Source organism: Oncorhynchus tshawytscha, unplaced genomic scaffold (assembly GCF_018296145.1).
Source record: "Oncorhynchus tshawytscha isolate Ot180627B unplaced genomic scaffold, Otsh_v2.0 Un_scaffold_4_pilon_pilon, whole genome shotgun sequence".
In the NCBI taxonomy this organism is placed as follows: Eukaryota; Metazoa; Chordata; class Actinopteri; order Salmoniformes; family Salmonidae; genus Oncorhynchus; species Oncorhynchus tshawytscha.
Genome location: NW_024609834.1, coordinates 767,283 through 783,346, shown reverse-complemented (window position 1 = coordinate 783,346; position 16,064 = coordinate 767,283). Strand labels below are relative to the sequence as shown.

At 42.2% G+C, this 16,064-nt stretch overlaps 1 protein-coding gene across 4 annotated transcripts in view; it reads right to left on the bottom strand.

The window, feature by feature from the left end:
• Positions 1 to 15,853, bottom strand: part of LOC112249238 (tyrosine-protein kinase Fes/Fps) — a 40,889-nt gene extending 25,036 nt beyond the window's left edge. The window contains exons 1-7 of one of the 4 annotated variants that reach the window (XM_042319627.1): positions 15,622 to 15,853; positions 13,619 to 13,895; positions 12,078 to 12,251; positions 5,415 to 5,511; positions 4,930 to 5,113; positions 303 to 440; positions 72 to 191 (exon numbers count right to left, since the gene is read on the bottom strand). In XM_042319627.1, coding sequence (XP_042175561.1) covers positions 72 to 191; positions 303 to 440; positions 4,930 to 5,113; positions 5,415 to 5,511; positions 12,078 to 12,251; positions 13,619 to 13,843 — 938 coding nt within the window. In that variant the 5' untranslated portion in view covers positions 13,844 to 13,895; positions 15,622 to 15,853. The remainder of the gene's footprint in view (positions 1 to 71; positions 192 to 302; positions 441 to 4,929; positions 5,114 to 5,414; positions 5,512 to 12,077; positions 12,252 to 13,618; positions 13,896 to 15,621) is intronic. The other 3 variants (XM_042319624.1, XM_042319626.1, XM_042319625.1) reach the window with 3 other exon arrangements.
• Positions 15,854 to 16,064: the final 211 nt, after the last annotated feature.

Here is a 16,064-nt window from a genome sequence, read left to right as displayed (position 1 = left end):
TTTTGGGGGAAAAGTCAAGGGGTCTGAATACTTTTTGATTGCACTGTGTCTGTGTGTGCGTATAAACTAACCTGTGCTGGATCCCCTCCACTGTAAGCTCATTTAGTTCCAGCTCTCCAGTCTTGAGTCGATCTGTGTTCTCCAGAAGACCAGAGTCAAACTCCACACACACCGGAACCTCCCCTACAGACCTGAACACACATGGTGAAACTTTTCAGCCTCTTGACTGCACTAAGATCTGAATATTTACATTTGAGTAATTTAGCAGATTCTCTTATCCAGAGTGACTTGCAGCTGAATACCTGTTCTGTTGGATGAAGCTCTCGTACTCTCTGTGTGGCTCTATGGCCATCAAAGCAGCAGACATCTCCTCGTGGACAGATACGACCTCATGTTGGAGCATACTGGACATGTCATAGTACTCCTGCAGGATCTCCTTCCTGGGTTACAGGGCAAAAGTCAGAGGTCAGGGCCGTATTATTCAATACTGGTCTGGGGACCCACTGGGTGTGCAGGCTTTTTTCTAGCCCAGCACTAATGCACCATCTAATCAAAGGCTTGATGATCAGTTATTAAATAGGTACAGTGACTTCGGAAAGTATTCAGACCCCTTAACTTTTTCCACATTTTGTTAGGTTATAGCCTTATTCTAAAATTAAATCTACACACAATACCCCATAATGACAAAGCAAAAACTGTTTAGAAATGTTTGCTGATTCATAAAAAATAAAAATAAACAGAACTATGACATTTACATAAGTATTCAGACCCTCTACTCACTACTTTGTTGAAGCACCGTTGGCAGCGATTACAGCGTCAATTCATCTTGAGTATGACACTACAAGCTTGGCACACCTGTACTTGGGTAGTTCCTCCCATTCTTCTCAGCAGATCTTCTCAAGCTCTGTCAGGCTGAATGGGGAGGGTTGCTGCACAGCTATTTTCAGGTCTCTCCAGAGATGTTTGATTGAGTTCAAGTCTGGGCTCTGGCTGAGCCACTCAAGGACATGCATGCTCTTCAACCGATTGCTGCCCGCACCGCCCGCCTGACTAGCATCACTAACTCTGGAAGGTTCTGACGTAGAATATGTGGACAACTACAAATACCTAGGTGTCTGGTTAGACTGTAAACTCCCCTTCCAGACTCACTTTAAGCATCTCCAATTCAAAATTAAATCTAGAATCGGCTTCCTATTTTGCAACAAAGCCTCCTTCACTCATGCTGCCAAACATACAAGAGGTCGACCGTTAATCGGAATGGCCGATTAATTAGGGCCGATTTTAAGTATTCATAACAATCAGTAATCTGCATTTTTGGACACCGATTATGGCTGATTACATTGCACTCCACGAGGAGACTCTGTTATGCGAGTGCATCACGGAGCCAAGGTAAGGTGCTAGCTAGCATTAAATTTATCTTATAAAAAAAACAATCAATCCTAACATAATCCCTAGTTAACTACACATGGTTGATGATATTACTAGTTTATCTAGCTTGTCCTCCGTTGTATATAATCGATGCGGTGGCTGTTAATTTATCATTGAATCACAGCCTACTTCGCCAAACGGGTGATTTAACAAGCGCATTCGCAAAAAAGCACTGTCATTGCACCAATGTGTACCTAACCATAAACATCAACGCCTTTCTTAAAATCAATACACAAGTATATATTTTTAAACCTGCATATTTAGTAAACATTGCCTGCTAACATGAATTTCTTTTATCTAGGGAAATTGTGTTAATTCTCTTGCGTTCTGTGCAACAGAGTCAGGGTATATGCATCAGTTTGGAGCGCCTGGTTCGTTGCGAACTGTGTGAAGACTATTTCTTCTTAACAAAGACAGCCAACTGCGCCAAACGGGGGATGATTTAACAAAAGCGCATTTGCAAAAAAAAGCACAATCGTTGCACAAGTGTACCTAACCATAAACATCAATGCCTTTCTTAAAATCGATACACAAGTATATATTTTTTAAACCTGCCGATTTAGTTAAAATAAATTCATGTTAGCAGGCAATATTATCTAGGGACATTGTGTCACTTCTCTTGCGTTCATTGCACGCAGAGTCAGGGTATATGCAACAGTTTGGGCCGCCTGGCTCATTGAGAACTAATTTGCCAGAATTGTACATAATTATGACATAACATTGAAGGTTGTGAATTGTAACAGCAAAATGTAGGCTTATGGATGCCACCCGTTAGATGAAATACGGAACGGTTCCGTATTTCACTGAAAGAATAAACGTTTTGTTTCGAAATGATAGTTTTACGGATTTGACCATATTAATGACCTAAGGCTCGTAATTTCTGCGTGTTATTATATTATAATTAAGTCTATGATTTGATAGAGCAGTCTGACTGAGCAGTGGTAGGCAGCAGCAGGCTCATAAGCATTCATTCAAACAGCACTTTCCTGCATTTGCCAGCACCTCTTAGCAATGCTTCAAGCATTGCACTGTTTATGACTTCAAGCCCAAGATTAGGCTGGCAATACTAAAGTACCTATTAGAACAATAGTCAAAGGTATATGAAATACAAATGGTAGAGAGAGAAATAGTCCTATAATTACAACCTAAAACTTCTTACCTGGGAATATTGAAAACTCTACTCAGACTCTATACCAACACTCTACTCAGCAAATTGGATGTAGTCTATCACAGTGCAATCCGTTTTGTCACCAAAGCCCCATATACTACCCACCACTGCGACCTGTATGCTCTTGTTGGCTGGCCCTCGCTACATATTCGTCGCCAAACCCACTGGCTCCAGGTCAATTATAAGTCTTTGCTACGTAAAGCCCCGCCTTATCTCAGCTCACTGGTCACCATAGCAACACACGCTCCAGCAGGTATATTTCACTGGTCATCTCCAAAGCCAACACCCCGTTTGACCGCCTTTCCTTCCAGTTCTCTGCTGCCAATGACTGGAACAAATTGCAAAAATCACTGAAGCTGCAGACATATCTCCCTCACTAACTTTAAGCATTAACAATCAGAGCAGCTTACCAACCACTCTACCTGTACACAGCCAATCTGTAGATTGCACACCCACCCCATATTGTTATTTATTGTTTTGCTCTTTTGCACCCCAGTATCTCTACTTGCACATCATCATCTGCACATCTATCACTCCAGTGTTAATGCTAAATTGTCATTATTTCGCCACCATGGCCTATTTATTGCCTTAACTCCCTAATCTTACTACATTTGCACACACTGTACATAGACTTTTTCTATTGTGTTATTGACTGTATGTTTTGTTTATCCCATGTGTAACTCTGTGTTGTTGTTTTTGGTCGCACTGCTTTGCTTTATCTTGGCCAGGTCACAAGTTGAAAATGAGATCTTGTTCTCAACTGGCCTACCTGGTTGAATAAAGTTTAAATTATTATTATTATTTTAATTCAGAGACTTGTCCCGAAGCCACTCCTGTGTTGTCTTGGCTGTGTGCTTAGGGTCATTGTCCTGTTGGATGGTGAACCTTCACCCCAGTCTGAGGTCATGAGAGGTCTATAGCAGTTTTACGCTTCACCGTAGGGATGGTGCCAGGTTTCTTCCAGACGTGACGCTTGGCATTCAGGCCAAAGAGTTCAATCTTGGTTTCATCAGACCAGAGAATATTGTTTCTCATGATCTGAGAGTCTTCAGGTGCCTTTTGGCAAAGTCCAAGTGTGTTGTCATGTGCCTTTTACTGAAGAGTGGTCTCCGGCTGGCCACTCTACCATAAAGGCCTGATTGGCGGAGTGCTGCAGAGATGGTTCTCCTTCTGGAAGGTTCTCCAATTTCCACAGAGGAACTCTAGAGCTCTGTCAGAGTGACCATCGGGTTCTTGATCAACTCCCTGACCAAGGCTCTTCTCCCCCGATTGCTCAGTTTGGCCGGGCGGCCAGTTATAGGTTGTCTTGGCGGTTCCGAACTTCTTCCAATTAAGAATGATGGAGGCCACTGTGTTCTTAGGAACCTTCAATGTGGCAGATGTTTGGTACCCTTCCCCAGATCTGTGGCTCGACACAATCCTGTCTCAGAGCTCTACAGACAATTCTTTTGACCTCATGGCTTGGTTTTTGCTCTGACATGCACTGTCAACTGTGGGACCTTATATAGACAGGTGTGTGCCTTTCCAAATTTTTTATTTCACCTTTATTTAACCAGGTAGGCAAGTTGAGAACAAGTTCTCATTTACAATTGCGACCTGGCCAAGATAAAGCAAAGCAGTTCGACACATACAACGACACAGAGTTACACATGGAGTAAAACAAACATACAGTCAATAATACAAATCATCATGTCCAATCAATTGAATTTACCACAGGTGGATTCCAATCAAGTTGTAGAAACATCTCAAGGATGATCAATGGAAACAGGATGCACCTGAGCTCAATTTCGAGTCTCATAGCAAAGGGTCTGAATATTTATCTAAATAAGGTATTTCAGTTTTTTGTTTTTAATGTGCAAAATGTATAAAAAAACGTTTTCGCTTTGTCATTATGGGGTATTGTATGTAGATTGCTGAGGAAATTGTTTTATTTAAACGATTTTAGAATAAGGCTGTAACGTAACAAAATGTTTGAAAAGTCAAGGGGTCTGAATACTTTCCAAAGGCACTGTATGTATAGTACAGAGCTGCAACAAAAGCCTGCACACCCTGTGGGTCTCCAGGGCCAGTACTGATTACATTATGTGTGTTTGGACAACAGCCCAAAACTATTATATCAAACTTCCCATGAGAGTGCTTGAAATCTTACCATCAAAAGGGAAGTACATTAGGTGAGATACAAAACCATGCAGTGTAACGATGGGATAACCATAGAGTCACAGTACTTCCCTACCGCGCTGTACACACACAATATGATCATCACTGACTGGGAATTCACTGACAGAGTTGTGCTTTCCCCTCACTCACTCACCCACAGACACACACACACTTACAGTACGAGTACCATCTCCTGCTGTAGGCTCTGTAGTGCCATGAGCAGGGCAGGTTGGGCCTGGCTGTAGTGGTGCTGATGGTACACCTGGGCTGCTCTGACTGACAGAACATACTCATTATGAAGCTCATGGAGCCTCAGAGTAGCCTTCACATAGCGCTCCCTCGCACGCTCACGTTCTTTATCTAAACAAACACAAGATATATGTATATATATGTATATATATATATATATATATATATATATCAGTAGAACACACACAAATGTAGCATAGAAGTGGAAAAACAATACACATGACAAATAGTCACTACTAATATGATCAACTGTGTTAATTTGGTGAATCAATAGGACATCAGTTGTCTAAACAGAACTATCAGGAGGTAATGATCATCTGTTGTCCAGAATGTAATCCTTTCAGCCAGTCAAAGTGAGAGTGTGTCTGTGCTGTTTGGAGAAATGATATGGAGCAAGAGTGAGCTTCCCCACCTTTACTGGCCTCCTGGTACTTCCTCTTCGCCTGCGCTGCATCCCTCACCAGCTGTCTATAGCTGGTCTTCAGCCTCTCCAGCTCTGTCTGGGTCACCTGACAAATGGAAAGGGTATATTAGTGTTACCTCATCTAAACAAGGTGCATAAATTGAAGAACAAATTGGATGAAGAGAGCTATTCAGCCACTCTCTAAGAACAATGAGAGTCCTCAAATACATTTCTACTGTCTAACCACACAGCACCATCATCAGAGGGAAAGGAGGGGATCATAAATGTACTTAAAAAGGAGTGGAGGTGATACTGTACAAACAAGTGATACGGGTGTGGTTTGTTAAAAGTGGGAGTGCCTTCACAATGCAGGCTTTTGTTTGACCCCAGCTTTGCCACCTCTGAGACAACACAGACAGACGAGAGAGAGTAGAAAGACCAGACAGGAAAGACCGGGACCCAGACCCTACAGGTCTGTATCCCAACACCTCTCAACTCAGAGGTAGAGGCACACAGGAAGTGGTCAGTGACATCAGAGAGGCCCTAGTAACAGAAACTGGTTTGACTGCAATTCTTTACCCTTAACATTTCCATTAAGCCACCATCTAAGGCAGTGGTCACCAACCTATCTGAGTCATGATCACTTTCTGAGTCAAAATGCCTATGTAACATTAACCAATTAAAAACAGTTCTGTAGCAATGATGTTTGTGCAGTAGGCTATAGGCCCAATACATTATCACTGTATATTGGCTATGCTTGAATTGCCCTGCCAATTATGTTCTTCTCAGACAATTTTGAAATTATATTTTAAAAAATGTAGGTATATGATCACACTGGGAATAGATAATTTGTTGTAGTACTTGTGAGGCAGAGCTGAGTGAGCATAATATTATTATTATTATTATTAAACTGGACTGATGGCCTGCATCTGATGTTCAGTCTGAGGGGAGGCAGGGAGCAGCGGTCCCTCCGCTGAGAAAAGAGAACAGTCTTCTAGCTGATGGCAAAACTCAAGTCGCACAGCATTATTTCTGCCTTATGTACAGATATGATGATCAGAGAAAGAGAAATATTCCTCGATATTAAAAAAGATAAGCCACTAATAATAACAACAACAACAATGCAAGCTTATCAAAAATTTGATACAATCATTCATTGCGGCTGCAGTACTGGTTGTAGCATGAGTGGAAGTAGTGAGAAAGTGTATTTTATGGCTTATAAAAGTGTTGAACAAGGTGCTGACAGTGTTGAACAACAACTTAAACATGAACTTACTCATAAAAACAGTAGCTCTTTGCTGTATTAGTTTTAAAATTTCACAGTATCAACTTTGCTATGACGGAGCACTTGATTTGTTCTCTAGGTTCGCCGGGTAGGCGGAGTTCTACCTTCTGACACATGAAATGGTTAAAAATGGGCACACTTTGCCTTCCCGGGACTGGGACTGCTGAATGAAGTGCACCTACCGCCAACAGCATGAAACAAAAAACTAAACTAAATAAAAAATAGGAACAAGGCTTTATCGTAGTTTTATTTACAGAAATGTTTGGTGATCGACTAGGAATGCCTTGAGATTGACCAGTCGACCGGTTGGTGACCACTGATCTAACGTTAAAAATAACTATTTTTTAGGGGGTACATCAGATTTATTATTGCAGATAGATTGTGGCTTCCATCAATGTAATTGTCTGCATCATTTCCAATCCCCCATTTGTATATATACAGTTGAAGTCAGAAGTTTACATACACTTAGGTTGGAGTCATTAAAACTCATTTTTCAACCACTCCACAAATTTCTTGTTAACAAACTATAGTTTTGGCAAGTCGGTTAGGACATCTACTTGTGCATGACACAAGTAACTTTTCCAACAATTGTTTACAGACAGATTATTTCACTGTATCACAATTCCAGTGGGTCAGAAGTTTACAGAACCTAAGTTGACTGTGCCTTTAAACAGCTTGGAAAATTCCAGAAAATAATATCATGGCTTTAGAAGCTTCTGATAGGCTAATTGACATAATTTGAGTCAATTGGAGGTGTACCTGTGAATGTATTTCAAGGCCTACCTTCAAACTCAGTGTCTCTTTTTCAAAAGAAATCAGCCAAGACCTCAGAAAATAAATTGTAGACCTCCACAAGTCTGGTTCATCCTTGGGAACAATTTCCAAAGGCCTGAAGGTACCACGTTCATCTGTACTAACAATAGTACGCAAGTATAAACACCATGGGACCACACAGCTGTCATACTGCTCAGGAATGAGACACCTTCTGGTTCCTAGAGTTGAACGTACTTTGGTGCGAAAAGTGCAAAGCAATCCCAGAACAGCAAAGGACCTTGTGAAGATGCTGGAGGAAACAGGTACAAAATAATCTATATCCACAGTAAAACAGTTCCTATATTGACATAACCTGAAAGGCCGCTCAGCAAGGAAGAAGCCACTGCTCCAAAACCGACATTAAAAAGCCAGACTACGGTTTGCAACTGCACATGGGGACAAAGATCGTACTTATTGGAGGAATGTCCTCTGGTCTGATGAAACAAAAATAGAACTGTTTGGCCATTATTACCATCGATATTTTCGGAGGAAAAACGGGGAGGCTTGCAGGCCAAAGAACACCACCCCCAACCGTGAAGCACAGGGGTGGCAGCATCATGTTGTGGGGGTGCTTTGCTGCAGGTGGGCCTGTTGCACTTCACAAAATAGATGGTATCATGAGGAAAGAAAACACTTATTTTCCACCATAATTTGCAAATAAATTCATTAAAAATCCTACAATGTGATTTTCTGGATTTTTCCCCCTCATTTTGTCTGTCATAGTTGAAGTGTACCTATGATGAAAATTACAGGCCTCTCATCTTTTTAAGTGGGAGAACTTGCACAATTGGTGGCTGACTAAATACTTTTTTGCCGACTGTATGTAAACTTCCGACTTCAACTGTATATATACCCACACACACATTCCCCCCCATATATTTTCCTTAATTATTTCCCCTAACCCTACCATCCCTCCCTTAATTGGAGTAAAATAATTAACAACACTTAGGCTTCTACATACTACCCCTCCTGTCTCAGCCTCCAGTAATTATGCTGCAATAGTTTATGTGTCGGGGGTTAGGGTCAGTCTGTTATATCTGGAGTATTTCTCCTGTCTTGTCCGGTGTCCTGTGTGAATTTAAGTATTCTCCCACCCCCCCCCAGACTCACCCGCACCTGCTGTCTAACTATGAACGATAGACTATGAAAAGCCAACTGACATTTATTCCTGAGGTGTTGACCGGTTGCACCCACTGTGATTATTATTATTACTTGACCCTGCTGGTCATCTATGAACGTTTGAACATCTTGGCCACATACTGTTATAATCTCCACCCGGCACAACCAGAAGAGGACAGGCCACCCCTCAGAGCCTGGTTCCTCTCTAAGTTTCTTCCTAGATTCCTGACTTTCTAGGGAGTTTTTCCTAGCCACCGTGCTTCTACATCTGCATTGCTTGCTGTTTAGAATTTTAGGCTGGGTTTCTGTATAACACTTTGTGACATAGGCTGATGTAAAAAGGGCTTTATAAATACATTTGATTGATTGATTGATTGATTTACAGACACAGCATACTTTACAATAGTAATCTTTTGTTTGTTTTTAATCCCATCCTTCAACCACTCAACCCCTCCCATCCATTTCTGAAAACCATCCCGTTTTGATTTATATTTGCCATATATTTTTCAACTGTGTTTGTGGTGTTTCACAAAAGTTCACAAAAAAGGTTAATTATACATTGCACTACAAAAGTGCAGAGGATGTCTGCATGACGCCTGTGACTTGTTTGTAGTGTACTGTACAGGGGTACTAAGGCAAAACCTGACCCAGGCAATGTACAAACTGCAACCCATAAACCTAACAATTCATTAAAGATTAACACATCATTTGCTCGCCATAATAGGGTAATGATAGAAACCATGGAAAGGGCAAAAACTATTGTCATATTAAAGTCCCCGATGGCTTTTGCTCATCAAAATGCATTTGCTATGCAAGAGCAGTTCTCAATTAGACAACAATGGCCAAACTCAGTTACAGCCCATTGGCTTTCATTTCAACTGAGTGCTGTCTGTTAATGAAGTTGCAATAACTGTGCAGCTCTGCATCTCAATGAGGAGCGCCTGCTGCATATCCACACTGGTGAAAAGGGAATGCATTATATTCACACATGTGGTTCTCTTAACTATTTCAAGCCCAAAGTTTAAAACAGCTTTCTTTGTGCAGATGCTGATGTGCAAGTAGAAATACTGGGGTGCAAAAGAGCAAGAGGATAAATAACAATATGGGGATGAGGTAGCTGGGTGTGCTATTTACAGATTGGCTGTGTACAGGTACAGTGATCGGTAAGCTGCTCTGACAGCTGATGCTTAAAGAAAGAGAGGGAGATATTAGACTCCAGCTTCAGTGATTTTTGCAATTCGTTCTAGTCAATGGCAGCATAAAACTGAAAGGAAATGCGGCCAAAGGAGGTGTTGGATTTGGGGATGACCAGTGAAATATACCTGCTGGAGCCAGAGATACGGGTGGGTGTTGCTATGGTGACCAGTGAGCTGAGATAAGGCGGGGCTTTACCTAGCAACGACTTATAGATGACCTGGAGCCAGTGGGTTTGGCGATGAATATGTAGTGCGGGCCAGCCAACGAGAGCATACAAAACGGATGGCACTGTGATAGACTACATCCAGTTTGCTGAGTAGAGTGTTGGAGGCTATTTTGTAAATGACATCGCCGAAGTCAAGGATCGGTAGGATAGTCAGTTATACGAGGGTATGTTTGACAGCATGAGTAAAGGAGGCTTTGTTGCGAAATAGTAAGCCAATTCTAGATTTCATTTTGGATTGGAGATGCTTAATGTGAGTCTGGAAGGAGAGTTTACAGTCTTAACCAGACACCTAGGTATTTGTAGTTGTCCACATATTCTAAGTCAGAACCATCCAGAGTAGTGATGCTAGTCGGGCGGGCGGGTGTGGGCAACGATCGGTTGAAGAGCATGCATTTAGTTTTACTAGCATTTAAAAGCAGTTGGAGGTCACAGAAGGAGTGTTGTATGGTATTGATGCTAATTTGGAGGTTTGTTAACACAGTGTCCAAAGAAGGGCCAGAAGTATACAGAATGGTGTCGTCTGCGTAGAGGCGGATCAGAGAATCACCAGCAGCAAGAGCGACATCATTGATATATAAAGAGAAGAGAGTTGGCCCGAGAATTGGACCCTGTGGCACCCCCATAGAGACTGCCATAGGTCCGGACAACATGCCCTCCGATTTGACACACTGAACTCTATCTGAGAAGTAGTTGGTGAACCAGGCGAGGTAGTCATTTGAGAAACCAAGGCTATTGAGTCTGCCGATAAGAATGCAGTGATTGACAAAGTCGAAAGCCTTGGCCAGGTCGATGAAGACAGCTGCACAGTACTGTCTCTTATCGATGGCGGTTATGATATCGTTTAGGATCTTGAGCGTGGCTGAGGTGCACCCATGACCAGCTCAGAAACCAGATTGCATAGTGGAGAAGGTACAGTGGGATTCAAAATGGTCGGTGATCTGTTTGTTAACTTGGCTTTTGGAGATTTTAGAAAGGCAGGGCAGGATGGATATAGGTCTGAACAATTTGGGTGTAGAGTGTCTCCCCCTTTGAAGAGGGGGATGACCACGGCAGCTTTCCAATCTTTGGGGATCTCAGACGATACGAAAGAGAGGTTGAACAGGTTAGTGATAGGGGTTGCAACAATTTCAGGTGATCATTTTAGAAAGAGAGGGACCAGATTGTCAAGGCCAGCTGATTGTTAAAGATCCAGATTTTGCAACTCTTTCAGAACATCAGCTGTCTGGATTTGAGTGAAGGAGAAGCGGGGGGGTGGCTTGGGCAAGTTGCTGCAGGGGGTGCAGAGCTGTTGGCCGGGGTAGCCAGGTGGAAAGTATGGCCAGCCGTAGAAAAATGCTTTTTGAAATTCTCGATTATCATAGATTTAATCGGAGGTGACGGTATTTCCAAGCCTCAGTGCAGTGGGCAGCTCGGAGGAAGTGCTCTTATTCTCCATGGACTTTACGGTGTCCCAAACCTTTTTGGAATTTGTGCTACCGGAAGCAAATGTCTGTTTGAAAAAGCTAGCCTTAGCTTTCCTAACTGACTGAGTATATTGGTTCCTGACTTCCCTGATGTTTTTTATCTCGCGGGAGCTATTCAATGCTAATGCAGAACGCCACAGGATGTTTTTGTGCTGGTCAAGGGCAGTCAAGTCTGGGGTGAACCAATCTGTTCTTATTTCTACATTTTTTGAATGGGGCATGCTTATTTAAGATGGAGAGGAAAGCACTTTGAAGAGCAACCAGGCATCCTCTACTGACGGGATGAGGTCAATATCCTTCCAGGATACCCGGGCCAGGTCGATTAGAAAGGCCTGCTCGCTGAAGTGTTTTTTGCCACTGACATGATCAGTGACAAAAGGCTCTACATAGAGATGTATACTGTCTCTAAAATAGAGTGGTAACCAAAGAAACTATCAGAACTCATAAATGATATGTTCATCTGTTTGTGTGTGTGCGTGCAGTCATGTGTGTGTGTGTGTGTGTGTGTGTGTGTGTGTGTGTGTGTGTGTGTGTGTGTGTGTGTGTGTGTGTGTGTGTGTGTGTCTGACCCTGCTGAGCTCCTGGCTGAGCTGGCTCCACTGCTCTGTGTAGGTTTTCCTGAGCTGCTGCTTGTCTCTGATCAGCAGGGTCAGTTTGCTGAGAGGCCCAACCTGCAGGTCTTCAGACTGCCGCCGCATCACACGACTCAAACTCTCCGTCTGAGCCACCAGCACACCCCACGACTGAAAGAGGAAGGAGGCCAGAGAGAGAAAAAGAGACAGGGAGAGACAGAATTAATAAAGTGAATGCTCTGCATATCGCCATCTACTGATCAAACGTAATGCTCAATCATCAATAATGTTTGAAAGGTCAAGTCCACATTGCAGCTGGGGGTGGATGTGGTCTCATGTCTAAACCAGTGAGCTTGCTAAAACCCACTGATATAGTGTAAGGGTCATTCCACTTGATTTCAATCACTTTTTGACCGCACTCCTTTTGATTTGAATGAAACGTCCCATTCATATTTGCCCATGGTTGAAGTAAGTGGTCAGAAAGGGACTTAATGGACCGGAATGCAAAGACATTTAGGAGTTAGAGGTGCTCAAAGTTGACCCATTTCGCCTACCCCACCATGAGACATACTGTAGACATACTGTACATGTCTTAATCATTGGAAAAGATAAATGGTTGAGTTTGACATAATTTAAAAACTTTAACAGGGTTGTCAAACAAAAAATAATGTCATTTTTTATCCTTCAACGTCAATTACCTACAAATGAGTAAAGTATGTTTTTTTGTTTCGCCTTATGTTGTAGCTTAGACCCTATTTTACATAATCTGAGATGTTTATATTGTTCCCTCCATCGGTTGAGACACAGTATACTTTTGAAAAGAGGGTGGGTGTCATGAAAATATATGGACATATCCCAGACCACTGCAATTTAGCTGGTACATCATTGAAATGTAATATACATTTTTACTTCCAATTACTACCACAAAGATGGCAACTGACCCACCCACCGTCGAATGTCAACTTAAATAGGAATGGCTAGAGGCGTCACTGCAGTCCCTGGTTCGAATAATAAAAAATGCAATAGGTTTCCTATGGAAGATTGACAGTATAATTTCAAACAACTGTCACCCACTCTGTACTCAAGAGCATGATGTGTATCAACTGATGGCAGGCACTACACAAACACATCAGATGATGTAAAATAGGGTCTAAGCTACAACATATGAGAAAATTGTTAAATAAATTCACGTGTTAAATCATTTATATTAAAGGTTAAAAAATAATGTTTTATTATTATAGATTTTTTTTCAAGAAATAATAAAATAATGACAACCCTGTTTGTAAGCTTTTAAATTATATCAAACCCAACCGTTTATCTTTTCCAGTGACGAAGACATGGATGGATGTCTCATTGCGGGGTATGCAAAATGGTTCAACATTGAGCACTTCTATCTTCTAAATGTTTTGGCATTCAGGTCCAAAAAGTTACTTTCTGACCACTTCTATGATGGGCAAATATGTATTGATAGTTTCATTCAAATCAAAAGAGGTGGAGTCAACAAGAAAAAATGTCAATCAAATAGACCCATAGAGTACCTGATTGAGCTGGCTGATGTAGTCCGGTCCTCCCCCAGGCTGGGGCCCCTCCAGTTTCTCAACCATGGCAGCCATCTGGTGCAGCTGAACAGAGAACTCCCGGTCGCTCTTGGACCGCTGGCTCATCCACTTCTTCATCACCTCCATCAGACGCAGCTCCGAGTCCTGCAGCCGCATCAGGGACGCGTGGGCCTGGGGACACCACAGGTCCTCCCCAAACCCCATCAGATCTGCACCCAGAGGAGTGGGAACCCAGTCAAACTGTAGACAGTAGACACTGGAGTGGATGTGAGAATAAACCACACACACATGTGACCTGGCTAATAAGGTGCAGAAAGATGAAAATAAAAACTGAATGAGAATGCATGGGATTTATCCTCAGTCTAGACTCTGAACTTTGGGTGTACTTTCTTTACTGGACTGTAGAGGCAGGTGAATTAGTTAAACTTGTGAGGCAAGGTGTATAAATAATACCAAGACTACACAACTGATTATTTAAACAAGTTGTGGCATGTGGAGGGTTTCACTTCTGGGTGACTTATTTTCAAGGGAGAAAACAGTTAGGAGGCACTTCCTCTTGAAATACAGAACTGATGAGAAGGGTGACACGACTCTAAACTGTTTATTGGTTTTAGTATAATTTTACTAAGTGAGTTATTATACTATTACAGAGTAGAATGGTAAAGTAAGTTGAATTTGAGGCTCAATATAATGCAGCCTACTGTGGAACTCTGGCATCATCCACAACCACTCTCCTTTGCCAAGATAATAACATCCACCTGACAGGTGTGGTATATCAAGGAAGCTGATTAAAGCGCATGATGTTTACACACATGCACTTTGTGCCAGGGACAAAAAAGGGCACTCTTAAATGTGCTGTTTTGTCACACAACACAATGCCACAGACCTCTTAAATTGAGAGAGCGTGCAACTGGCATGCTGACTGCAGGAATGTCCAGCAGAGCTGTAGCCAGAGAACTGAATGTTAATTTATCTATCATAACCCGCCTCCAACATAATTTTAGAGAATTTGACAGTAAGTCCGACTGGCCTCACAACCGCAGACCACGTGTATGGCGTCGTGTGGGTGAGCAGTTTGCTGATGTCAACGTTGTTTACAGAGTGCCCCATGGTTGCAGTGGGGTTATGGTATGAGCAGGCATAAGCTATGAACAACAAACATAAATGCATTTTATCAATGGCAAATTTGAATGCACAGAGGTACCGTGACGAGATCCTGAGGCCCATTGTCATGGAATTCATCCCCTACCATCACCTCATGTTTCAGCATGATAATGTACGTCACCATGTCACAAGGATCTGTACGCAATTACTGGAAGCTGAAAATGTCCCAGTTCTTCCATGGCCTGCATACTCACCAGACATGTCACCGAAATGAGCATGTTTGGGATGCTCTGGAGCGACGTATATGACAGCGTGTTCCAGTTCCACCCAATACCCAGCAACTTTGAACAGCCATTGAAGAGGAGTGGGACAACATTCCACAGGCCACAATCAACAGCCTGATCAACTCTATGAGAATGAGATGTATCCCAATGCATGAAGCAAATTATGGTCATACCAGATACTGACTGGTTTTCTGATCCACACCCCTTTTTTTAAGGTATCTGTGACCAAGAGATGCATGTCATGTGAAATCCATAGATTAGTGCCTAATTTATTTATTTCAGTTGTCTGATTTCCTTATATAAACTGTAACTCAGTAAAATGTTTGAAATTATTTGTTCTGTGTACATAAAGCAGGGATGAGTAATGTGTTTACGAAACCTTCAACTGAACATGTAAACACGCCCTGCTGAGTTTACCTTGATCGAAATTCATTCACATAAAATCCTTTATCTAACTTCATAGGGAGATGTGCATGTGTAGCTGTTGAATCCGACACAAATGGTATCATTATCAATAGCCCATGTCGGCTATCATTAAGAGTTAAATAATAGTATACTGTAGTGTAGTTTACGTCGACAAAAAAATATTCTCACCTCAGTTATTGCAAGCAGTTCACTCCGACGTTTCAAGTATTTATAGAATATGTAGGCTATGACGATTCTTACCGAGGAGGCATTAATTGTGCCGACAGATACTGTTACAGTGAGGTAGTATTGATATCACTGGTCTGGCACGGCGACCATACTCGCATCAGAAACATAAAAAGCAGGAAGCCAGCGCTGTCCTATCAAAGCGGGACTGACTGGGGAGGTGAGTGACTGCGTCCTCTTCGGGACGGAAGGCTTGGTACAGCCCTGGTTTTAATGTCTATGTGTACAGCACGGTTCAAGAACATAACAGCTCATTAACTGCGTGGATTAACGGGGACAATAATTACGCTAAGCAGGTGACTAAATTGGAACACAACATTAGCCCTGAGCAGCGGTTGGCCTAGAGTACTTGCCCGAGTGACATTCATGATCCAAAATTATACCTG